This window comes from Staurois parvus, unplaced genomic scaffold, assembly GCF_062004578.1.
Source record: "Staurois parvus isolate SC_StPar_1 unplaced genomic scaffold, SC_StPar_1.0 ptg000757l, whole genome shotgun sequence".
NCBI classification, from domain to species: Eukaryota; Metazoa; Chordata; class Amphibia; order Anura; family Ranidae; genus Staurois; species Staurois parvus.
The window spans coordinates 377,798-403,744 of NW_028318553.1; the positions used below are offsets into that span (position 1 = coordinate 377,798).

At 43.8% G+C, this 25,947-nt stretch overlaps 1 protein-coding gene and 1 long non-coding RNA gene across 4 annotated transcripts in view; one reads left to right on the forward strand and one right to left on the reverse strand.

The window, feature by feature from the left end:
• Positions 1–10,961, reverse strand: part of BRPF1 (bromodomain and PHD finger containing 1) — a 65,507-nt gene extending 54,546 nt beyond the window's left edge. For 2 of the 3 annotated variants that reach the window (XM_089654335.1, XM_089654336.1), the window contains exons 1-3: positions 10,698–10,961; positions 4,693–5,301; positions 1,973–2,932 (exon numbers count right to left, since the gene is read on the reverse strand). In XM_089654335.1, coding sequence (XP_089510461.1) covers positions 1,973–2,932; positions 4,693–5,291 — 1,559 coding nt within the window. In that variant the 5' untranslated portion in view covers positions 5,292–5,301; positions 10,698–10,961. The remainder of the gene's footprint in view (positions 1–1,972; positions 2,933–4,692; positions 5,302–10,697) is intronic. The other variant, XM_089654337.1, reaches the window with a different exon arrangement.
• Positions 10,962–11,993: 1,032 nt separating this feature from the next.
• On the forward strand, positions 11,994–18,349 carry LOC149444979 (uncharacterized). Its single transcript, XR_016306497.1, has 2 exons — positions 11,994–12,686; positions 17,964–18,349. It is a non-coding gene; the product is annotated as an uncharacterized LOC149444979 (long non-coding RNA).
• Positions 18,350–25,947: the final 7,598 nt, after the last annotated feature.

A 25,947-nucleotide genomic window follows, 5' to 3' on the forward strand; every position in this document is an offset into this window, starting at 1 on the left:
CCAGGACTATCTGGGCTCAGAAAGGGTGAGCTGAATGATGCTGGCCATAAGACTGAGGATGCCCAGAGAAAAGAGTACTGTGGGAATATCCCTGGTTTAAAGATGATTTTTTTTGTAACAAAAGTTGTTTTCATTTTATATTTTAATGAGCAATTCATTATCTTTGCCTGGAGTTCTGCTTGAAGTTCTAAAACGGCAAGGGGTTAGAATTGCTTTAAAACATCAAGTTGAGTTTTACAAACATGTTATATCCCGAGTTTCTCTTTCACTTTCAACTCAGTTTTTTTACCATGATTCTACGCCACGTGTCAAAGATAACATCTACAGTGACTGAATGTTTACTTCCCTGACACAGCACATATAACATTTTGGGTTCCCAGTAGGCCTTTGGACACTTCCTGAATTTTATGAAGTTGAATGTAAAACAGGCAAGTCACTAACTGGGTGGCCAATAAAGAAAGCGGAGTTCTGGAGGTTTCTCATGAGATCTCAGGAAAAGGGCTTTTAGTTTTTTTTTGTTGTTGGAACATTGCTTAAGCATTGTGAGAGTCAGCTGGCATAATGTTGCTCAGGTTTCTAACATAACGACAGAGTATACACAATAATGCCATGCCATAACTGGTGGCACAGATATACCAGGAAGAAAGATCAGCCACTGTTTTTTTTCTTTAATTGTAGCATGGGATGTAGAGCAGGAGCGTGAAAAACAAATAAAAAAAAATTATCCAAATCAGGCAGGCCCTTGCACTATATAGTTGAAGGTAAATCTAAAGGAGATTAAGATTGCCCCACACAGATATACTGTAGCAGGGCGTCCGTTCTGCGCTGGATCACATACCTAATACTTGATCCGTGCATCCGGGTAGGGGGAGCACGCATGCCCGCCGCCTCGGCTATGCTGTGATTTGGCACAGCACAAGCCGATCAGTGGATCCCAGCCAATGATTGATGGCTGGGACCTGCTGATCAGCTCTCCGAGTCACAGCCCAGTGCCCACTGTGTACACACATTTAACCCCTTCCCAGCCAGTGTCATTAGTACATTGATAGTGTGTGTTAGCACTGATCACAGTATTAGTGTCACTATTAATGCCAGTGTCAGTTAGTGTACCCCCCAGCCAGCATCAGCTAGTATTAGACTGCCCGCTTCAAGTCGCTGACCAACGCCATTACTTAAAAAAAAAAATTGTAGACACTGTAACTCATGTAAACCAAGTAATATACACTTACTGGGATTCTTTTTACCAAAGACATGTAGCAGAATACATTTTGGCCTAAATGTATGAAGAAATTTGATTTTTTTGGATGTTTTATAGCAAAGTAAAAAAAATTTGTTTTTTCAAAATTTTCTGTCTTTGTTCCTTTATATAACGAAAAAATTAAAAAAAAAAACAGTGGTGATCAAATACCACCAAAAGAAATTAAAAAATTATATAAAATTTGTTTGCGTATAGCATTGCGAAGTGCCAAAAAGCCTGTCGTGAAAGGGGTAAAATCTTAGAGGTTATACAATCTTCTTGTACAATTTATGGCCAGCTTAAGTCTACTTGTTTCCATAAAGACATTTTATCAGCATTAAAGGTTTTTTCTTTTGGAGGGCTAAGGTCTGCTTCGATGGCAACAGCAGGAGTTGAGTGCTCAGCAACAGAATTTTTGCAGCTGGAGTCCCTGAAACATATTTAAAAAGTGGGAGATACAGTGTTCTCCCATGAATAATTGAGAATTTATATAAATCTCAGGGACTCTGCGGAGATCACATCCCTGGATTGTAAGCTCAGCCCCCATGCTCTAACCCAAAGTCATGAAGGATAGGGGAATCTTATTCCTTCTTTCGAACATAAAATGAATAAATGGAAAATCCAGGTACAAGAGTTAAAGATGGTACTGGATAAATAACAGGAAATACAGAAAGGTCTACCCAAGCGGAACATGAAATTTGTGTTTCCTGTCGCTTATTACCATGGACTATTTACCTGTGAGGAGGAATGCAAGGAACAGACACGACTGGAGCAGCTGCTCTTTTTTCAGCAAGGATTTTCCGAGCTTTTTTCATTTTGATCCTCGACTTGGCCTTCGCCTTTTTTACTTTTTCCGAACTCCAAACCTTTCCTTCCTCTTCTTCCTCGTCGTCTTCCTCCTCCCCCTCACTGTGGGAGAGGGCTGGAAGTTTGCAAACAGACCCAGGAGGGGTGTGGATGTCACAATACGCTGTTTTGCGGACACTAAAAGATGTTCCATTGGCACCCGTTTCCCGCACGGGTTCCATTTTCATGTAGAGGCCGGCCTGCTGTGCGCAGGTAACGTGGAAGGCAGTGTAACAGTTTGCTTTGTGGCACTGAATACAGGCTCCAGAGCCACGTTGTTTACAGATATAGCAAGTGAGCTTCCATCGGGCAGGTGGGATGTGCTCAATGCTGTCTATAGGTTCCAGGAAGACTGTATTAGCAAAACAAACCTCGGGGATCCAGAGAGCACAAACTACGTGTGCCCAGCGGCCATCGTCTGTCTGTTTAAATGCACCTCCCTTGTTTGGACACAGGGCACAGTCCACTGCTCTTGAAGGGGACTGAAGACACCTTCTGCAAAGCCACTGCCCCTCTGGTATGTAAGGAACCCCGTAGCACTCCTGGTGCACAGCCAAGTTACACATATCACAGAATAATATCACGTTGCTGTTTTGACATTCCCCGTCATTGCAAATACAGCACACAGCGTCCTCATCTATTAACGCGTTTGGATCCCCTTTATTATGGCTTTCAAAGTAGGACTCCTTCTCCAGCCGGTCCATTAGGTATTCAAAGGTCTCCTGTGGGATGGGATTGAGGCACTCAGTCTTTCGTCGCTCGTTCATAATATCCAGCCAGATGTAGTCCTCTTCATCCATATCATACTCCACTTCTTCATCCATTTCTTCAGCAGACTTTTCAATGTACCTTCAAAGGCAGGTGAGGAAAATTAGACAGGAGTAAATGCATAATTCTTTTAGGCAGGTTTTTGGTAATCAGGAAAAGCAAACAAGCCACAGAAGTTTATTACTGGAATCAGAGCTTTCCAACTTGGTTGACTTTGATAGCATCAAAAGTGTAAAGATTACTTAGCCCACCTAAAAAAGAAAAAGGTCTAAAACTGCACCAAAGATCTCAAGCCAGAATAAAATTCTTCAGTAAACGTACAGTGTCAGGTTATGTGCACTTGTTGTTTGCTCATGCGATTTAAAGCATCCGCATGTGTGTGCTGTATCAGTACCCGCCATACAACTAACAAGTCAACTCCTAGTATTGATGTTACCCTATCTATCCTATTGATAGGATGTTTGCTGCTAGATGGACATGTATTATCTGCAGCAAAAAAAGTGCCATGCAAAACTCACAAAAAAAGGAAGGAGCTGTCTGAGATGGAACATATTTCTTCTTCTTGATAAAGCATAAAAAAAATAAAAAAAAGCTACAGTAAACAAATCAGTAACACAGATTTGTTGTCAGGCAGGGACATGGGAATCCAAAGACTGCCTAAACAGTTATAACATTTTTGCCAGCTAAATACAGGTCACATGTATGTATTTCAAATGTGTGTTTAGAAGTTACCCTGTAAAGTTACCCAATAATATTAATCCACAAGCAAACATTTATTATACTGTAGCTCCCCAATTCTTAGATTTGATGGCTGCATTTTTTTGGGGTTGGGGGCTTTTTGGTGATTTCTTTCCTCTGTTTTCATGTGGTGAACCAGTATGTTGTTTTTCAGAAGAGCGTGCTCTTCCAGATGTATTATTTACAAGAATGAGACAAATCATTTACAACTGACGGGGGTGCTTAAAATGAGCAGCTTTTATTTACCGATATAAAGCCTTTATTCGTGTATTTATTCATGTAAAGCCTTTATTCTTGTTTTTATTCATGTAAAGCCTTTATCCCAAAAGGAAATAAAATGTTTGCTGTAATTGATTGTTTAGTGTGAGCTGGAGTTTGGCTTCAATTTGTTAGTATATTGAAATCCGCTAGAGTACATTTAACACTACCCTGCCCCACAGACTGACAATGCTGCTGTCTGCTTTAATACAGGAGGTGTGTTACTGGCCAGATCACCAAGTGAGAACAGAGGGACAAAAAGCCTAAAAAAAAAAAAATAATAATAATAATGCAGCCACCACATCTAATGATTGCGGAGTTTAAATATATTACATTTTTTAGTTTTGGTGTTAATACTATAAATACTGAAAAAAGGAACAGGATAATGCATCAGAAAAATTACCAACAGCAGCTCTCATATTACTAATCTTCTCCCAACCCACTAGTAATCGTGACCTTCAAATAAACCTTAACCCCTTGGCGCCGGCGCCTCCCGGCCCTTTAAGTATTTCAGAAGCCGGGAGGCGGGGCGGGGTTTAGGGTCATGTGACGTCTCTCTGTGGCGTGTCATGGCAGTCACATGATCGGGAAAGGTCCCGATCGAAAGAGGAGATTGGGACCTTTCCGTGAATACTGGACATGTGTGCTGGGAGCGCGCAGGACGCGCGCTCTCAGCACATATGTTTTTTAAAAATAGAATGCAAATGTGCGGACTCTCGGCGTATAGGCCCAGACGCTGGGAGGCCGCACATTTGCGTTCGGACGGTGCCAAGAGGCTAGAGAGCAACACTAGGCAAAACCTTTCAGTTCTAAGCCAGCTGGTTACTTGGATGTTTTGCATGTACCTGTAATAGGAGGAAGGCCGGGCAGGAGCATCTGGTGCATCAGAATCTAGTTCCCGGTAAACCACTTCAGGGAGCTTCGGAGTGGTGCCCGCAGATGCCGTGTGATGATGATGGTGGTTTGAGTCCTTCCTCTTTTCCTTGTTCTTATGCTTTCCAGACTTAGGGGTTGCAGTAGGAGTTTCATTATTTTCCTTGTTACTCCCATTCTCAGGTGCTTCCTCAGGAACATCGTCATCTTCAGAAACAACATCCAGATTGTCAAAGATGCTGATGCGATGGACCTTTCCATGGAGTTCGACTTCAACCAACCGCTGGGCCTGAGCGTATGTCATCACCTCACGACTTGGCGACTGGGACAGTTCAGAGTTAGTAGGCGACTGCTTATTAGCAGAGCGAGGCTGTCGTCCTTTCTTCTTCGACCTGCGGATGGGTGTCTGCTGCTGAAGCGGCGGGTTATCATGGTCATAGTGATAGAGGTGATACTCAATCCCACTGTAGCTTTTATAGATTTTGCGACAGGTCCCTACAGGACATTCGTAGGGCGGTTTTGTGGCCCTCAAGTTATGGCAATATGTCTTGACATCAAAATCCACACCCATTCTGTTACATCTGCAACAAATAATAGAAGAAAACATACAGACAGCATTAGAAGGAGAATACTGCATTATACTACTGAAAAAATAATATGTTTGCAGACTGAATGGGAACATTTCCCATGTGAGGGTGAACTTTACCAGAAGTTAAAATAAATAAATAAATAAATAAAGCCCAAATCCAGCTAAACATTTTATTTTGTTTTGAATACAACAGGGAATGATTACAGCTTTTGTGATTTTTTTTTTAATTGAAAATTTGTATCCCTATTATGGAGATTACTTCCTAAGAGAACATGAAGGGAAATCTCTCCCGCAGGGACAGAGACAAAAACACAAATTTGAGTATGGCAGAGATGGAACTTCTGCCAAAGCTGCTGGTGGCTTCCTGTCCCAATGATAACTGCCATCCCAATTTCTTGTACAGCCATATGGATAGGAAGTGATGGAAAATTCCCCCCCGGGATTTACACTGGAGAAAGTCTGGGCCAGTGGTGCTCAACTCTGGCCCTCAAGGTCTGCTGGAGGCGTACGTACGTGGGCATTTGAGATACGTTTCCCATGAATTAACATGGCCTTGCAAGGAAAACACAAACCAACCTCAACTGCACTAACTAATGTTCCCACAACCAGTATAAACACAGCTGAATCATTAGATTCACCCAAAAACTCCTGTGCTGCCACTAATCTATTCAGCAAACTGAGGATGAGATATGAAATGTAAAATCTACACATTAAAAAACCACCCTGAGCTGCTGCAACCACCCAAATGTCAGACGTCATTACTAATGCAGGCAGTTGTGGCGCGGCCCCATTCAGTTGAATGTGTTGCATTTAGTGGGTGAAACTGCTCTCCAGCACTCCATCGTACAGGTCACTCCTCTGGGCCGGTATCCCGATAGTGGCAACAGAGCACCATGCCTGAGCAAGGTATAGTGGAACGGCCAGTCTCATGTGGCAATGTAAGAGTTAAACTGGAAGACAGTTGTCGCCTCTTTAGGTAATAATGAAGGCAATATTTAAAATAAAACAAACAAAAAAAAAAAAACAGAACAAACATATCATACTTACTTGCTCTGTGCAATGGTTTTGCACAGAGCAGCCCTGATCCTCCTCTTCTCTGGGCCCCAGCTGACGCACCTGGCCCCTTCCCCTGGCCAAGTGCCCCCACAGCAAGCAGCTTGCTATGGGGGCTTCTGAGCCGCTGCGTGTGTGTCTATTCATATACAGCGCCGCATCTCAACCCTGCCCCCTCTCCCGACTCATTGCCTCACTGGCTGTGATTGACAGCAGCGGGAGCCAATTACTCCTGCTGCTGTCCCAGTCAATGAGGAGGGAGAATGCCCAGAGAACCGACTCTCGTGCAAACTGCTGGATCGCAATGGAGCGCACGCAAGTATTCGGTGTGGCTGCTGCACACAAGGTTTTTTTTACCTTCATGCATAGGGAGCATGAAGGTAAAACACCTTCAGCCTTTACAACCACTAAACTCTGCTTTAAAAAAGTCTATTCAAAACTAAGCCCAACTCCAGGAGACAATTGAAATGTAAATATTGTACTGTGCATTAATTACCTTACAAAAGGTAAAGTCACAGTTTACTCCATGCGCAAAGATAATATTCTGTCCGGGGAACCAGAATATTATTTTTACATTATTACAATATTACATTATTTTCTCGTGCGCTGGTCCTCTCACCACTACTGTGAGTTCTCTTGCCCCTGGAGCCAATGAAAGAGGACCCAGTTACTGGAAGGGTCACCTTCACCAATAGGAGGTGGGCACATCAAATAGGCGGTGATGTGAACACCTGAAGAAGGACCCTAGGAAGTAAACAGAGGAAGAAAGTCGGATTATGATGTGCCCATGGCTTCAGTTAAAGCGGAACTAAAAGGCAAAAATACTTACCTCTGTTCCAATGGTCCCTCGCCAGCATCTTCTCTCTGGTATCTTCTGGGTGCGGGTCTTCAGTTGTTTTCATTGACTGGTGCGGGATGTGCAGAAGTGCATTCATCCAGAAACACTGGCAGTGTGCTGGAATGTAAACGGAGCTGCGCATGTACAGCTCAGTGTACATTATGCAGGTAATTGCTGACAGGTATGTAAGTGTCTTTTATTGCAGAAGAAATATTTAATGTCTCTTCTGCAATAAAGAACCCGTCTGTTCGCATTTTTTTTCAACTTTAGTTCCACTTTAAAGCAGTATTAAAATGTATTACATTGCAGCTTACCAATTCTTAGATGTGATGGCTGTATAAGTTTCTTCTTATAGGCTTTCCTTTATTTATTACAAGTACCTATATAGGGCCCTCAATTTACACAGCGCGTTACATACACACACACACATTATATATATATATATATATACACACACACATACATACATACACACATATATATATATACACATACATACATACACACATATATATATATACACATACATACATACACACACATATAGACATTTTATTTATTTATATATATATATATATATATATATATATATATATATATATATATATATATATATATACATACACACACATACATTATATACATACATATATATACAATATATACACACACACACACACACATTATATACATACATATACACAGACACACACACACATATATATATATATACATATACACAGACACAGACACACACACACACACACACACACACACACACACACATATATAGACACACATACACTCTGTACATTCACATCAGTCTCTAACCCTCAAGGGGCGTACAATCTAAGGTCCCTAACTCACATTCATACATATACTAGGGCCAATTTTGACAGGAGCCAATTAACCTACCAGCATGTCTTTGGAGTGTGGGAGGAAACCGGAGAACCCGGAGGAAACCCACGCAGGCACAGGGAGAACTCCATGCAGATGGTACCATGGTTGGGATTCAAACCAAGGACCCTAGTGCTGCCAGGTGGAACCATTTAGCCACTGTGCATCCTTTATTTACGTCTGCTGATCTGGCAAGTAAGTCTGTTGTCAAGCTTTTCTGCAGATGTAGCAGTTAGAGTGTTGAGACAAGCCATTTACCACTGACAGGGGTACAGCTTTTATTTATGTAAAGCCTTTATCCCAAAAGGAACAAAACTGTTTGATGTAACAGATTATAAAATGTTGGATGGAGTTTGGCTTCAATTTGTTGATGTATTTAAAGCTGCTAGTATATCTCACACTCCCCTCCCCCCAGACTGACAGTGCTGCTGTCCAAAAGTGTTTTGTTGCACTCTAAAGCACATGTGTAGATTTTCGAATGAGAACATTGGCAAGAAAAATCTTACCAAAATTCTTTGAACATTCAATGAATGGACAAATGTCGTTCGAAAATTGTCTTTTGCTTTTAACATTTGAATCAACGTATTTTCTGAACGATAACCACATACACTAGTCGAAAATTCCTTTGATTGAGAACATTTTTCCTTCGTGTTCCTTCAAATTTTCCCGTCAGTGCTGTTGAAAATTACCATTGATTTGACCCCGCTGACGAATAGAAAATTAAAAGAATATTCTTGAAACAAAAAATTCTCGAACAAAAATCTATAAGTGTCTGGCCAGCTTGGCTGAATTCCCATCTGCACGTTTCTGAGAACACCCACAAAAGTGCACAGAAATGCGCATTTCCCGTCAAGTTGTAGGAACATGCGAAAAAAACTATTTCTGCTTGCACTGCTATTAAATCTTAATGGCCCCCAAACACGGCCAGCAGATGAATGTTTTTGGGCACGCCAAAATATACAACAAGAGTACCACAAATGTGCTAAAACCTGCTGTAAAAAAATGCACAAAGCTCTACACCAGAAAAGGTCCAGGAGCCTCTCTCTGCCGTTGTCGTGTAATTCTAGTAATTACGTTGCCCTGTGTATCGTGGGCTTAATGCCGCTTTAAGGAAAGTGGACATTTGTCTAGGAATTATTTTTTCATAGCAGCAGTTGGGGGGGGTCAATATCCTAGAATTGAGCTTTAATTTAAAAAAAAAATTCCATTCTATTGCCCTCATCCTCCTCCAAATTCCTTTTTTTTTGTTGCGTGATCTGACTTCCTATCAGGGGGTGGCTACGTTGGTTCTCCGTGGTCCCACTGTATGTAGGAACGTAGGCACCCTCTCTTGCTCGCTCCCAAGTTGGACTGTGGGGTGTGTGCATAGAGCAGTGCCCATGACTGCAGATAATATACACTGCTTGATCCAAATAACAGGAAGTAAGGGGGAAAGGAGAAGCTCGGGAGCTCTCGGAAGATGTAACAAGGAAAGAAAAACAGAAACAATTTCATGACAAGCATGTTACAGGGCTAGTAAGTAGTGGATGTGTTTGGAGAATTTTTGAAGAATAAAGGATATATTTTAGTGCCAGTGCCTGGAACCAGTATACGGATCTGCAGTTCATCCGCTCCTGGGCACAGATCAATGACTGAAATGGAAGCCAGAAGCAGCCAGGCACCTGGCATAATCAGGCCTACCATGGCAACAAAACACCTGGCATAGTCAGGCCTACCATGGCAACAAAGCACCTGGCATAGTCAGGCCTACCATGGCAACAAAGCACCTGGCATTTTTAGGCCTCCCCTGGCAACCAAGCACCTGGCATAATCAGGGCTGCCATGGCAACCAAGCGCCTGGCATAATCAGGGCTGTTATGGCAACCCAGCACCTGGCATTTTCAGATCCACCATAGCAACCAAGCACCTAGCATATTCAAGGCTGCCATGGCAACCAAGCACCTGGCATATTCAGGCCTGCCATGGCAACCAAGCACCTGGCATATTCAGGGCCGCCATAGCAACAAAGCACCTGGCATTTTCAGGGCCGCCATGGTAACCAATCACCTGGCATATTCAGGTCTACCATAGCAATCACACACCTAGTATTCAGGGCTGCCATGGCAACCAAGCACCTGGCATATTCAGGGCTGCCATGGTAACCAAGCACCTGGCAAAATCAGGTCTACCATAGCAACAAAACACCTGGTGTTCAGGCCTGCCATGGGAACCAAGCACCTGGCATATTCAGGGCTGCCATGGTAACCAAGCACCTGGAATTTTCAGACCCACTATAGCAACCAAGTACCTGGCATATTCAGGCCTTCCATGGTAACCAAGCACCTGGCATTTTCAGACCCACTATAGCAACCAGGTACCTGGCATATTCAGGCCTTCCATGGCAACCAAGTACCTGGCATTTTCAGATCTACCATACCAACCAAGCACATGGCATTTTCAAGCCTCGCACAGGCAGCCCCCACATGTGTTCCTAACAGTTTTCCCCCCACAACACAATGTTTACATTCAGTACACCCCTCCCCCTCCCTATAGAACCCGCATCTCCCTCCATACACCAGGAGGAGGTCAGGCCCCTCTCCCCGGCCTCCCTCTGCACTTACCAGGCTGTGGAAACGGCGGCGGTGGCGGCTCATGTCTGGCCGAGGAGAGAAAGGGGAGGACTAGGCCTCAAAGCCTGCACCGCCTCCTGCCGGCCGCGCCCGGGAACAGCTCGCTCTGCTCCCGCCCTCCTCAGCCTTCCCCACGCCCGAGGCTCCTGCGCGGCGGCCCGGCAGCGGGGGGTGAGGGGGAGGAGGCCCGCGCCAATCCCGGGAAACGTCTCTCCGAACCGCGGGGAACAATGGAGTCTCCTGAGGGGAGCAGCGGCCCTGGCCGTGTAAAGTTAGCCGCCGCACATTCGCCGCCTACCCCTCCCGCCTCGCCGTCGAAAAAATCCCAGAGCCTCGGCTACCTAACCGGACACTCACCCCGAGACTTCCAGACCGCCTCCCCTCCGACTTCACCCTCTCGGGATTTTTTTCGGCAGCCGGACAGAACGTGGCGAATCTGCCGCCGCCTCCGGCCTGTGGGAAGATCCTGGCGGGCGAGGGGGCCCTGAGGGGTTTCCAGGGCAACGACAAAGGGGGCCTATAGCAATGTGTGTCTTGGCAGCATTGTTCGGTTTTTTCGATATATTCCGCCTCATAAATGATATTTTCAGAGGCACAGCGCTGCCTATTGCCATGACAGGGCGGGGGGCCGGTGTGAGGAGAAGGCCTGATGTCACAATCCCCCCTGTGGGGTCCCCAGTGCATGGAGATGAGCAAGTTTGGAAACTTTCCCTCCTAATACACAGCAGGGTGCCCATGGGTGGTGGGGGTCAGGGGCGGCAGGCAATGCCCAACCGTCTATGGCTACCCAGCCCGCCTTCTACCAGGGCCTCATTTACACTGCCAATGACATACACTATATTACCAAAAGTATTGGCCCAGCCCTCCAAATCATGTGATTCAGGTGTTCCAATCCCCTCCATGGCCACAGGTGTATACAATCAAGCCCCTAGGCATGCAGACTGCTTCTACAAACATTGGTGAAAGAATGGGTCGCTCTCAGGAGCTCAGTGACTCCAAGCGTGGTCCCGTGATAGGTTGTCACCTGTGCAATAAGTCCATCCGTGACATTTCCTGGCTACTAAATATTCCATGCTCAACTGTTAGTGGGATTATAACAAAGTGGAAGAAACTGGGAACAACAGCAACTCAGCCACCAAGTGGTAGGCCACGTCACATGACAGAGCGGGGTCAGCGCATGCTGAAGTCACCAACTGTCTGCAGAGTCAATAGCTAAAGATCTCCAAACTTCATGTGGCCTTCAGATTAGCACAACAACAGTGCGTAGAGAGCTTCATGGAATGGGTTTCCATGGCCGAGCAGCTGCATCCAAGCCTTACATCACCAAGTGCAATGCAAAGCGTCAAGATACCGTGGTGTAAAGCACGCCACCACTGGACTCTAGAACAGTGGAGACATGTTCTCTGGAGTGAATCACGCTTCTCTCTCTGGCAATCCGATGGACGTGTCTGGGTTTGGCGGTTGCCAGGAGAACGGTACTTGCTTGACTGCATTGTGCCAAGTGTAAAGTTTGGAGGAGGAGGGATTATGGTGCGGGTTTATTTTTCAGGGCTTGGGCTTGGCCCTCTAGTTCCAGTGAACTCTTAAGGCGTCAGCATACCAAGACATTTCATGCAACTTTGTAGGAACAGTTTGGGGATGGCTCCTTCCTGTTGACTGCGCACCAGTGCACAAAGCAAGGTCCATAAAGACATGGAGGAGCCAGTTTGGGGTGGAGGAACTTGACTGGCCTGCACCTCAACCCCACAGAACACTTTTGGGATGAATTAGAGCGGAGACTGCGAGCCAGGCCTCCTCCCCCGACATCAGTGCCTGACCTGACAAATGTGCTTCTGGAAGAATGGTCCAACCTTCCCATAGACACCCTCCTAAACCTTGTGGACGGCCTTCCCAGAAGAGTTGAAGCTGTTGCGGGCCAACTCAATATTGAACCCTATGGACTAAGACTGGGATGCCATCAAAGTTCTTGTGCGTGCAAAGGTAGGTGTCCCAGTACTTTTGTCAGTATAGTATGTGTGTTCCCAGGTTCACATATGTGGGTGCGTGTTTGCATGCTCCACTAATCTGAATGAGTTGTTGTACCGGTGAGAGACGCGGGTAAGGAAGTCTCAGACCCTTTTTTAAACACTTCAATACTAGGCACTTCCACCCCCTTCATTCCAGGCCGATTTTCATTTGGCAGCGCTGTTGCACTTTGAAAGACATGCAACACTGCCCAAATGGATATTTTTATTTTTTCACACAAATACAGCATTCTTTTGGTGGTATTTGATCACCACTGGATTTTCTGCTAAACAAACAAAAAAGACCAAAAATTTGGAGACATTTTTTTTTTCTTCGTTTCTGTTATAACTTTTTGCAAGGAAGTAATTTTACTTCTTCGCTGATGAGGCTGCACTGATGGGTGCTTATAGGTAGCACTGATAGGCAGCACTGATGACATACCTCCCAACTTTCTGAGATGGGAGGGAGGGACACCTATTAACGAAGGTATGTAGACTAAGAACCAACCCCTTTCTAAGCCCCCCTTAAAAGAGAATTATCCAAAAAAAATGACTGGTTAAACCCACAAGTGCTTTTTTTTTTACCACTACTGTTCCATTATATTGACTTTTGAAATTTACAAATGCAACAATTTAGAAAGTGGATGACAGGTTTAACACCGTAAAAATTGTTTTGATAGATAAGTAATGCATTTTATATACAACTCTATAGATAAGACCAAAATGAGGGACAAATGAGGAGGACAGAGGGACTTTGTTCCAAATGAGGGACAGTTCCTAGAAATCAGGGAGAGTTGGGAGCTATGTTGATGGGGCTGCACTGACAATCAGGGCACTGGTGACCAGTGACCCGATTATCAACGCAAACATCCCGTCACAGGAAAGCCGGCCTCCTTTCCTCAGTGCTGTGACAGTGCTAAAGAAAGGAAATGCCGATAACTGACATTTGTTTACATGTGATCAGCTGTGATTATACACAGTTGATCACATGGTAAAGAGCCACGTCATTGGCTCTTTACCCTGATCGGTGATGCGCTGTGTCCAAGGGACACAGCTCACCACTGAGTGCCGCACACGTAGGGGGCACGCATACGCGGCAAGAATGGGAGGACGTCATTGGCTCTTTACCCTGATCGGTGATGCGCTGTGTCCAAGGGACACAGCTCACCATCAAGCGCCGCACACGTAGGGGGCACGCATACGCGGCAAGAATGGGAGGACGTCATTTGCTGTTTACCCTGATAGCTGATGCGCTGTGTCCAAGGGACACAACTCACCATCAAGCGCCACACACGTGGGGGGCACGCATATGTGGCAAGAATGGGAGGACGTCAAATGACATCCTCCAAGAACGAGAGCGGTCCCACCTGGCCTGTTGTAGAATGACGGCAAGTTAAAACTTATAAATATAATGTGAAAATGATATAAATATAATGTGAAAACAGAAAACACCCTTTCACCTGCACTAATTCCAAATTGGAAAAAACTTTCAACCCCCTGAAAGCTTAAACTCAAATCAATAGATCCAAACAGGAATCTACCCTCTTTCAATAAATAATCCAGCTATATGTGCAACAACAAAATTTTCCCCATATAATTTCTACAAAATCATAAAGTCCAGTGTCTCTGTGATTTAAATCCAATAATATAAAGTCCAGTGTCTCAGTAAAGAAGAAAAAATAATAAAATTCAAAAAGTGTATTTCTTGCAGTGTTGATTGTTGTGAAAAACCTCAAAAATAAAGAAACTCACAATAGTGCATTACCATAATATCACACAAAAAAAAAAATTATATATATATATAATACATGCACACACAAATGTGTATCATAAAATTGTGCAACCTTTAAGTGAAAAAAATATATATTAAACACTTGTGAAAACCTTCCAAAAAGGAAAGGTAATAAAACACTCGTGCTCATAAATTATAAAATCATGAAGTGATCCACTTAGTGAGATTCCTACCCACACGTGACACTTCTAGTGAGTAAGGCCAATATACCCTTACCAACAGTAGATAGAACTCACGCCTTTTGTATATATTATCTGGAAATCCTCCAAAGGAACTTTATCCTCCTCTCCTCCTTCGCTTTCTGTTAAGATGATATTACCATGCCTTCCACATACATAGATCTCTATCTTATACCAAGATGGAAACAGCCCAGAGAACCACCACTGCTACAGCTCCCACTTGCAAAAACTGTCACGTGTGGTTTAGAAGTGGTTTAGAAGTGTCACGTGTGGGTAGGAATCTCACTAAGTGGATCACTTCATGATTTTATAATTTATGAGCACGAGTGTTTTATTACCTTTCCTTTTTGGAAGGTTTTCACAAGTGTTTAATATATATTTTTTTCACTTAAAGGTTGCACAATTTTATGATACACATTTGTGTGTGCATGTATTATATATATATATAATTTTTTTATTTTATTTTATTTTTTTTTTTTTTTTTGTGTGATATTATGGTAATGCACTATTGTGAGTTTCTTTATTTTTGAGGTTTTTCACAACAATCAACACTGCAAGAAATACACTTTTTGAATTTTATTATTTTTTCTTCTTTACTGAGACACTGGACTTTATATTATTGGATTTAAATCACAGAGACACTGGACTTTATGATTTTGTAGAAATTATATGGGGAAAATTTTGTTGTTGCACATATAGCTGGATTATTTATTGAAAGAGGGTAGATTCCTGTTTGGATCTATTGATTTGGGCAAGTTAAAACTGTGTTGCATGGAACCACATGGTGCTGCATGCCCATGTAGTTTCACGTACACGGGTGTAGATGTGTGGGGGTACCACACATCATGATTTTAATTGGTATTCTTCACACTGTGCGTTACTGCTTTGTTCACACAGGCATACATACATGTACACCTGTGCGAGGGCCATGTTTTGTCAGCACCAGATGCACAAGTGTTCAAATTGGGCCCAAAGTGTCAATATTTTTTGTGGCCACCATTATTTTCCTGCACTGCCTTAACCCTCTTGGGCATGGAGTTCACCAGAGCTTCACAGGTGGCCACTGGAGTCCTCTTCCACTCCTCCATGACGACATCACAGAGCTGGTGGATGTTAGAGACCTTGCTCTCCTCCACCTTCTATTTGAGAATGCCCCACAGATGCTCAATAGGGTTTAGGTCTGGAGACATGCTTGGCCAGTCCATCACCTTTACCCTCAGCTTCTTTAGCAAGGCAGTGGTCATCTTGGAGGTGTGTTTGGGGTCGTTATCATGTTGGAATACTGCCCTGCGGCCCAGTCTCTGAAGTGAGGGGATCATGGTGTGCTTCAGTATGTCACAGTGCTTGTTGGCATTCATGGTTCCCTCAATGAACTGTAGCTCCCCAGTGCCGAAAGCACTCATGCAGCCCCAGACCATGACACTCCCACCACCATGCTTGACTGTAGGCAAGACACACTTGTCTTTGTACTCCTCTCCTGGTTTCCGCCACACACGCTTGACACCATCTGAACCAAATCAGTTTATCTTGGTGTCATCAGACCACAGGACATGGTTCCAGTAATCCATGTCCTTAGTCTGCTTGTCTTCAGCAAACTGTTTGCGGGCTTTCTTGTGCATCATCTTTAGAAGAGGCTTCCTTCTGGGATGACAGCCATGCAGACCAATTTGATGCAGTGTATGGTCTGAGCACTGACAGGCTGACCCCCCACCCCTTCAACCTCTGCAGCAATGCTGGCAGCACTCATACGTCTATTTCCCAAAGACAATCTCTGGACATGATGCTGAGCATGTGCACCCAACTTCTTTGGTCGACCATGGCGAGGCCTGTTCTGAGTGGAACCTGTCCTGTTAAACCGCTGTATGGTCTTGGCCACCGTGCTGCAGCTGAGTTTCAGGGTCTTGGCAATCTTCTTATAGCCTAGGCCATCTTTATGTAGAGCAACAATTCTTTTTTTCAGATCCTCAGAGAGTTCTTTGCCATGAGGTGCCATGTTGAACTTCCAGTGACCAGTATGAGAGAGTGAGCGCGACCACATTTTAAACACCTGCTCCCCATTCATACCTGAGACCTTGTAACACTAATGAATCACATGACACCGGGGAGGGAAAATGGCTAATTGGGCCCAATTTGGACATTTTCAATTAGGGGTGGACTCACTTTTGTTGCCAGCGGTTTAGACATTAATGGCTGTGTGTTGAGTTATTTTGAGGGGACAGAAAATCTACATGTTATACAAGCTGTACACTGACTACGTCACATTGTAGCAAAGTGTCATTTCTTCAGTGTTGTCACATGAAAATATAATAATATAAAATATTTACAAAAATGTGAGGGTTTGTGCTCACTTCTGTGAGATACTGTAATGATAGTAAAAATATCTGTAATGGATGGCGGAGGCGAAGGAACTCACGCCATCTGATGGTCGGAACTGCGCCATGAACCTGCTCTCCAGCTGACATTTATCCACGTCACTTCCGGTAATTCGTAAAGACGAAACCAGAAGTGCGTCACTATTGGTGCGTTCCAGCTGTGCGTTCCAAGGGTTCGCACCTTTTCTAACTAGTCCAGCTATATTATTCCGTACATCCTCTATTGTTCCGTGCATCCATATGTAGGCAGTCCTATTCATGTCAATTGGGATACAGCTGCTGCTTGGGCATGGAAGCTGCTCCTAATTTGACATCTGTGTGAACACGAGTTCCCAAATGCAGACAGTGTGAGTTCTGGACCCGCACCCACATAGGGCCGTGGATAAGGGGGTACCACCAGTTGTCTTGTATGGGGCCCAGCAGCTGGGTGAATATGATGTGGGCAGGGAGGGTGATCAGTACGACAGGGGAAAATTACTGGAACCGATCCCTTGTTTGGCTCTCTCTGCAGCAGCTGAAACTTGGCTTCTTTTCCTTTCCCTCCTGCTGGCTTTTAGCTGCTGTAGAGAGAACCATACAGGTAATCGGTTCCAGCCCCCCGACTGTACCCATCAGGGTGGATAAAAATCAATGATTTTTTTTTTTTAAATCTGATTTTTTTATTTAAATCGGATTTTTTTAAATAAAATGCTTTTTGAGGAAAATATATTACCATCCAAAGGTTATTCCATCATGAAATAAAGATTAGTTTTTTAATTATGTAGAATAAGGCTGTATATGTTTAATTTTTTTGGTAAATAAATTCCATGAATCCATTCACAATGTCATGCTCTTCCAGAGGTTTTTGTAAGATTATTGGGCAGTTTCTCTGCCTACAAGATATTATCACAGATGTTGGTTTACTTTTGCAGTTCTCAAAACTGAATTTGACTCAGCGGAGATCACATGCCTCTTCTTCACAGCAAAAATGTTATAACATGAGCAGAGTTAAGAAAAAGACCTTCATCCTAACTTCTACAAACCTATGAATACAGAATCAACCCCTTCAGTGCTAAGTTTCAAGAAGTTCAGTGAATAGAATAGAAACCATATTTTTCTGATTGTTTGAAGTGGAATAGATCTGCACAAGAAGAAAGTGAAACTAAGTGTGAGGAGGAAGGGGCTGACAGTCTAAGTTTCTTCAAATATATAGATTTTGTTTAGCCAAATTAGTTAACAAACATGGATGTTTAAGTAAATCACATATGCTGGAATGTTATTGTTTCAGTTGAATAAATCTATTTCATTATTAAGGTAATGATTATTTTTCTCCTTCCTAAGTACAACAGAAACGTTGTCCAAATATGAATGATTAACCTATTAAACTGGGGATAAAAAAACTAATATGAAAAGTTGTTATTCTAAAAATCTTCATCTACTTGCATATTAAAGTTATACCAGCAAGAATTAGTCTTTATGTAGAAAACTAGGATTTAAATCAAGCCTTACTGACTAGTGATTTAAATCGTGATTTAAATCCGTTTCATTTAAATCAAATCCACCCTGGTACCCATCAACCTACCTATGCACCATATGCTTCCTACAGGTCACCCTGTGTTTCTGGGACCCAGGCTTCTCTCATCTCCTTCCCTCTAGCAGCTGCAAGCACACAATAGGATCCTAAATAATGGAGAGTGGAGGTAAAGTTCAGTAAATATTTGACATTTACCAACCTCTTCCTTTCCTGAATGAACACGATGAGTGATCAGTAACAATCACTCACTGTGTCCATTCACAACTGAAGCATAGTAAACTGTTTTTCTTTTGGGGAGGGGCTGTCAGGTTGGCTGTATGGGGCCCCATGGTTCTAGCAGCAGCCCTGCACCCACATGCACGGTAAGTCAAATGGAAGCAGCAGCTGCTTCGCAATTGACATGAATGGGACTGCCTGCATGTGGATGCACGGAACACCTGTGCATCCAAACCATGATCCTCTCATGGGTGTTCGCTTAGGTATGTCCATGGGTCTTACATTTTAAGTTCATTTAGTTTAAAGAGAATAGAATTCTATCCCTGGCATTCATACAGACTGGCACAGACAGAATTAACAAAAGTGTCTCAGGGGCAGCGAGAAAGTGGCGCAGAATTCGCCAAATCCATGTACCCGTCTGGACCAGGTACTTGATTTTGGCGCAATACTTTTCTATTTGTCTCACATCTTTTCTGGTGCTCTACTCTTCGCACACTTTGGCAAAAATGCAGTTCAAGTTGTCACAAGTCTCTTCTGAGGGGCACATTAAGCTTTCTATTGTATTTATTTATTTCAGGTACTTATATAGCGCCATCAATTTACGCAGCACTTTACATATATATTGTACATTCACATCAGTCCCTAACCCTCAAGGGGTGTACAATCTAAGGTCCCTAACTTACATTCATACATACACATACTAGGGACAATTTAGACAGGATCCAATTAACCTATCAGCATGTCTTTGGAGTGTGGGAGGAAACCGGAGTACCCGGAGGAAACCCACGCAGGCACAGGGAGACCATGCAAACTCCAGGCAGGTGGTGCCGTGGTTGGGATTCGAACCGATGACCCTAGTACTGCCAGGCGGAAGTGCTAACCATTTAGCTACTGTGCTGCCCACATTGCTTTTAAAATGTCACATGACTCTTCCACTTTAACCTTCCAATTGCACTTAGGCGCAATGCTGGTCTGATTGTCGCACACCTCTTTCTGAGGGAAACTGGTGCTCTAATCTATCTACTGCAGTTTGGAGTGATGCTGCCTAACTGGTACACACATCTCGGAGGAGAACTGGCGTTGGGGCTTCAATTTGGAGTGATGCTGCTCTAAGTGGCATTTGCATCTCTTTCAAGGTAACATCTTCTATGGAGACCGGAGTCATAAAAATCCCTGCTTGAAGATTCCCTTCAAAAGAATATCATTGACTGCCAATTGTAGTGAAATTATTCCTATTGAAGATATTCTTGCGTTTCAACAACTTAAAGCGGAGTTCCACCTGAAAAAAAAAAAAATTAGCAGCTGCAAAAACTGTAGCTGCTGACTTTAAAATACAGCCACTTACCTGTCCCTCGGTCCAGCGGTGTCCTCACCACGGCAGGTTTCACCAGCCGTCTTCTCTCCCTGGCGCCGGCATCTTTAGTGTGGGCACCCGGCTGTGACAGCTTGTGGCTTCACAGCCGGGCGCCCACTGTGCATGTGCGAGAAGCGCTGCGCTTTGTGAATGACCCCGTAGTCTTCTGGGACCTGTAACGTGTCCCAAAAGACTACGGGGAGGGAGGACAACGTCTAGGAAATCGCAGCAGAAGTGGGAGTGGGTGCCTGTCAAATTCGGGTACTTGCGCCCTCCCCCCCCCCCGCTCAAAACTCACAATGATAGTTATTAAAATACCTTGGGGTGTCTACTTTCTAAAAATGGGTAATTTGGGGAATATTTGTTCTGTCCCGGCAGTTTAGGGCCTTAAGAAATGAGATCAGCTGTCAGTGCATCAGACTGATCAATTTTCAAATATATATCCCAGTTTGTAGACTCTATAACTTTCACACATACCATTATTTTGCACTTTTCGTGTGGCTACTGTGATGCATGACCGCGCAATTGTCATTCAAAGTGTGGCAGTGCTGAAAGCTGAAAATGGGATTGGGCGTGGGGGGGGGGAGTGCCTGGTATTGAAGTGGTAAATTACACTAACGAAATGACTAACTAATGAAATAAATCAATAAATAGACACTATTTAAAGTGTTACTAAACCCACAACAGTAAAATCAGTCTGTAGATGCAGTAAAGCATGCTTGTTATGCTCCTCACTGTGGAAACTAAGGGGTTAATCCTCTGCATTGTGTAAAAATGCTGTGTGATCCTGTCTTCTCTAATCCTCTCCTTCTTCCAGTGCCCCCCCCCTCCCTTATCTCCTGATAAGAGGTATCATGTGGAGACACTCTGCACATGCTCAATTTGATGTGTATTGCTAGAGAGGTTTTTTTTTTCTGGGGTGAGTGCATGTGATCACCACAAGGCCAATCAGCACTGCCCGGATATAGTGAATGCAGGGTCCAGGGAGACCAAATATAGTGAATGCAGGGCCCGGGGGGACCAGATATAGTGAATGCAGGGTCCGGGGAGACCAGATATAGTGAATGCAGGGTCCGGGGAGACCAGATGTAGTGAATGCAGGGTCTGGGGAGACCAAATATAGTGAATGCAGGGTCTGGGGAGACCAAATATAGTGAATGCAGGGTCTGGGGAGACCAGATATAGTGAATGCAAGGCCAATCAGCACTGCCCAGACAGAGGTCAGGGGTTCTGCATCCTCCTAGAGAAAACTCCTCCTGCAAGATTTAACCAGTGCTTTGCTGGACACTGATAGAAGTCACAAGACTGCTCTATACTGCTGATGAGAAAAGGTATTTAGCAGTTTATATTTACTAAAATAATTGCATTTCCATGTTGTGTGTACGGTGGGAGAGCAGATATAGTGAATGCAGGGTCCGGGGAGACCAAATATAGTGAATGCTGGGTCCAGGGAGACCAGATATAGTGAATGCAGACTCCAGGGAGACCAGATTTAGTGAATGCAGGCTCCAGGGAGACCAGATATAGTGAATGCAGGGTCCAGGGAGACCAGATATAGTGAATGCAGGGTCTGGGGAGACCAGATATAGTGAATGCAGGGTCCGGGGAGACCAGATATAGTGAATGCATGCTCCAGGGAGACAAGATATAGTGAATGCAGGGTCCAGGGAGACCATATATAGTGAATGCCGGGTCCGAAGAGACCAGATCTAGTGAATGCAGGGTCCGGGGAGACCAGATATAGTGAATGCAGGGTCCGGGGAGACCAGATATAGTGAATGCAGGGTCCGGGGAGACCAGATATAGTGAATGCAGGGTCTGGGGAGACCAGATACAGTGAATGCAGGGTCCGGGGAGACCAGATATAGTGAATGCAGGGTCCGGGGAGACCAGATATAGTGAATGCAGGGTCCGGGGAGACCAGATACAGTGAATGCAGGGTCCGGGGAGACCAGATATAGTGAATGCAGGGTCCGGTGAGACCAGATATAGTGAATGCAGGGTCTGGGGTTTAGTTGCACTTTAAATGACACTGCCACCAACTGATACTAACACTGACACTCAGTAGACTAGACCAAGCCCTAATCTGAATGTTTTTTCAACAGACTTTCAATGTGTACAAAAGATTGTGGATCCATTCTGTCTTCAATCTCTCTGTGCACCAAAAGAAAGTTGGTCCTAATTAGCTCCAGTTTCACAAGAGACAAACCGTCATTTTTTAATTTTGAATTTAATTGAATCAATGAAACAAAATGAAAAAGTGTCTCAAATAAGAACTAGCTGAATTTGGTGCACGACTCGCAGATAGGAAGAAAAGTGGCGCAAATGGTTATTGAATTTGGTGCAATGCATTAACAATGGCTAATAATGGCGGAAAAGTGGTGCAGGACCTTTATTGACTCCCCCCGTATGTGTCCAGGGGTGCAAGTACATTTAAACACATGAGAAGCTGATCAGGGAAGCATACAATTTAATTATGGCTCCACTGGTAGCATTTTATTGTGTTTTTTTTCTGTGCACTCAGCTCAGACTGCATTCAGCTATGCAAAAAAATCACCTATCAATCACCAAGTACCAGCCGGTAATTACTTGCTGGCGCACGTTGATTTCGTAAGTTCTCCGACGGGGAGAACTGTTTTGTTTACTAACAGTTCTCCTCCCTGTCAGCTTGGGCACACTGGTCTGGATGACTGTGCTTCAAAATCTCTACCCGTGATGCTAATTCTCACAATATATATATCCCTGGCGGTATTCCCGAGTGTAGCTCGGGGTAAAATATCAGCACCACAAGCGGTATCCCCGAGCTACACTCGGGCTTACCATGAAAGGGATTCCCTGCAGTGCTTACCTTGCCCTTTGCTCCCGTGATGGGGTCCACTGCCGCGTCCCCGGCCATCTCCTCTGGCCAATGCCGGCATCCAGCTTCCATGTTCTGGTCCCTGTGAGCGTCGGGGGCCGGAACGGCGGCAAATTTAAAAATTTTTTGAAACTGTCATTTTCTTAGAAATGAATTTGACATAGTAAAACATTACTGTATCAACCCATTTCACATACATTTTGTCCCGAGTGCTTTGTCCTGTGCCCTGCCTGCATTGTGACTGTTCTTTCTGCCTGGAAACTTAGAAAAGTCCATGGCGTCCAAAAAGAGTCCCTTTTGGTCAAAAGCGGTTTTAAACCGGCTAGAGAACAGCGATAGTAAATCAGAACCACTTGCAGAATTGAGTGATAATGATTAGTGGGGGAAATTCCTCATCAGACACTGAAAACGATTTTGCGACTTTGCTCAGCGATGTGCGAACTTGGCGCTATATTTCAAATTTCAGTGTTTTTGGTTTGATTATATTATTGAATTAAATGTATTATTATTATATTATTATTTTTTATGATTATTTATTAAATTATAATTTATGATTTTGTGTTTCAAATTTTATCATACCCGGGATGTTTACTAGACTCTTGTTCGGACAGATTTCAGTGAGTTATTCCTAAAAATTACAGCCTACAATAAAAAAAATACATATTTCCATGCAAAAAAATGTACCACTTTCAGCACAGAAATATGGATGTGAATTTAATAATCAGACCGCTAGGGAGGTTGATTCACTTATGGCGCTGCACAAGTTGGTTTAGAAATTGTTTGATATAGATTGTACACCCCTTGAGGGTTAGGGACTGATGTGAATGTACAATATATATGTAAAGCGCTGCGTAAATTGACGGCGATATATAAGTACCTGAATTAGAATATAGTATATTCTATGTAAGGTGCTGGCGGCTTGATCTAAAATAGGATATTTTTAGCGCAGCTTTTCTTTACAAATACACTGTTAAATCCCAGGAAATGTACAAACTGGGCATGTCCCTAAGGGCTCGTTCACACTAGGCTGTTTTGCCAACGCTTGCCAAACACCCCTATAGCGTTTGGCAAGCGTTGGTCCGGCGTTTGCGGAGCGTTATTAACGCTCGGCAAACGCTCCGCAAACGCCGCATGCGCGGTTTAGCGGCCGTTGCTAGGCGTTTGCCGAGCGTTAATAACGCCCCACAAACGCCTATAATGCAGTTTGAGTGGTGTTACCGCTCCGCAAACACCCCGCAACCGCGTCGCAACCACACCGCAAACGCCGGCCGGGCGTTTGCGGAGCGGCACCATAGACGAGAATAGGAGGCTTCAAAGCCTCCTGACTCGTCCAGAGGCGTCTGTTTTGCCGCGACGCGACGCAAACGCTCCCGTTAGAACAGCACCATGTGCTGTAATGTGCAGAGTTGGCAGAGGCGTTTGGGAAGCGGTAAAAACGCTTCCCAAACGCCTCTCTGCCGCCTGCACACAAGGCTAGTGTGAACGTAGCCTAAATGATATATTCTGTAAATGGGTAAAAAGGCTACTGTAGGATTCAGAGTTTCTATGTTGCGGTCGATAAACACATTAGCCAAGTACTACCTAAGAGAGATTTCATTTTATGCATTAGGCCACAAACTTTACAAAAAAGAATGCTTTCCTCCAAACACTTCATGGAAATAATAATAAAAAAAAACTCAGGAACAAAATGTTTTACTTTATTTATTTATTTTACCCAATTTTATGTTTTGCCTAGAGTTCTTCTTCAAACAAACTTTTTTGTCACGCAGGTGGCCCAGTTTTAAAGCTCAACTTCAACTAGACAAACAAGCAGAATTTTGCGCACATCTGTACACAGATACATGCACACTGCTCGAGGCTGTGTTTGAAGGTAAACATGATTATGCAGAATGTTGATAGATAAGATTTAAATCCCATATCACATTTTTCTGTGCTGGAGAGAATATCCGCTAAACACGAATTAGAGGACGACAAACAGCGGAGAATTATGGGAGGTGCAGAACACGCTCAATTACTGCAATCAGCGAGATGAGGAGGGAGATAGCGGAGGACGATGTGTTCTGGATCCTTCAGGGACATTGTTACACTCTAGATGCTCTTCAAAAATGCCCTGGTTACTAGATAACAAGATCTTTTCTGCTCCGTTTTTATATTTACCAATTGCCATTCTTGGCAAAGGGTAAGTTCACCTTGTAAAAAAATTGAATGCTTAGATCACAAATGAGATATTAATAAATCACAAATTACATTTTACCTAAATAAGAGCATGAGATATAATTGAACCCTAGGCAATATATAATTAATCAATATAACTAGAATAGTGAGTTGCTCTCCTTTTTATTTTAAAATTTTTGTTCCTTAAATTTGTGCGACGCTGGAACACCTCCTGTACTGCAGCAAGACCATACTGCAGATTCCACATCTTACCTCATTAGTCACCTTTAAAATGAGTTTAGAACTCCCAGCCTGTGCTGATCAAAAGGTTCTGTTTAAGCCTGGTTACCCTACTGAAATTGTGTGTTCGTATGCTGAACTCTTATCTCCCTGCAAATCTGAATTTACCTTTTGCCTGCTTTGGTCAGGCCCCATTCAGACCCGAGTGTCGCATTTTTGTGCATTTTTTAATGCGCATTTGTGAACGTTTGTGTGCGATTTGTTCAGATGTTTTTGGGCTTTTTGAGTTCTTGCATTTTTGTATTAGCCAATCGAGAAAAATGTCATCTGCGACATCAATTAAGGGGTTGAGAGATAGATTTGTGTGTCGTCGGCATAGAGGTGGTAGTTGAAGCCGTGAGAGTGTATGAGTTGGCCAAGGGAGGAGGTGTAGATGGAGAAGAGAAGGGGCCTGAAGACGGAGCCTTGAGGGACCCCAACAGAGAGGGGGAGTGAGGGGGAGGTGGTAGTATTATAGGTAACACTGAAAGAGCTTTGTGACCAGTAGGATGAGAGCCAGGA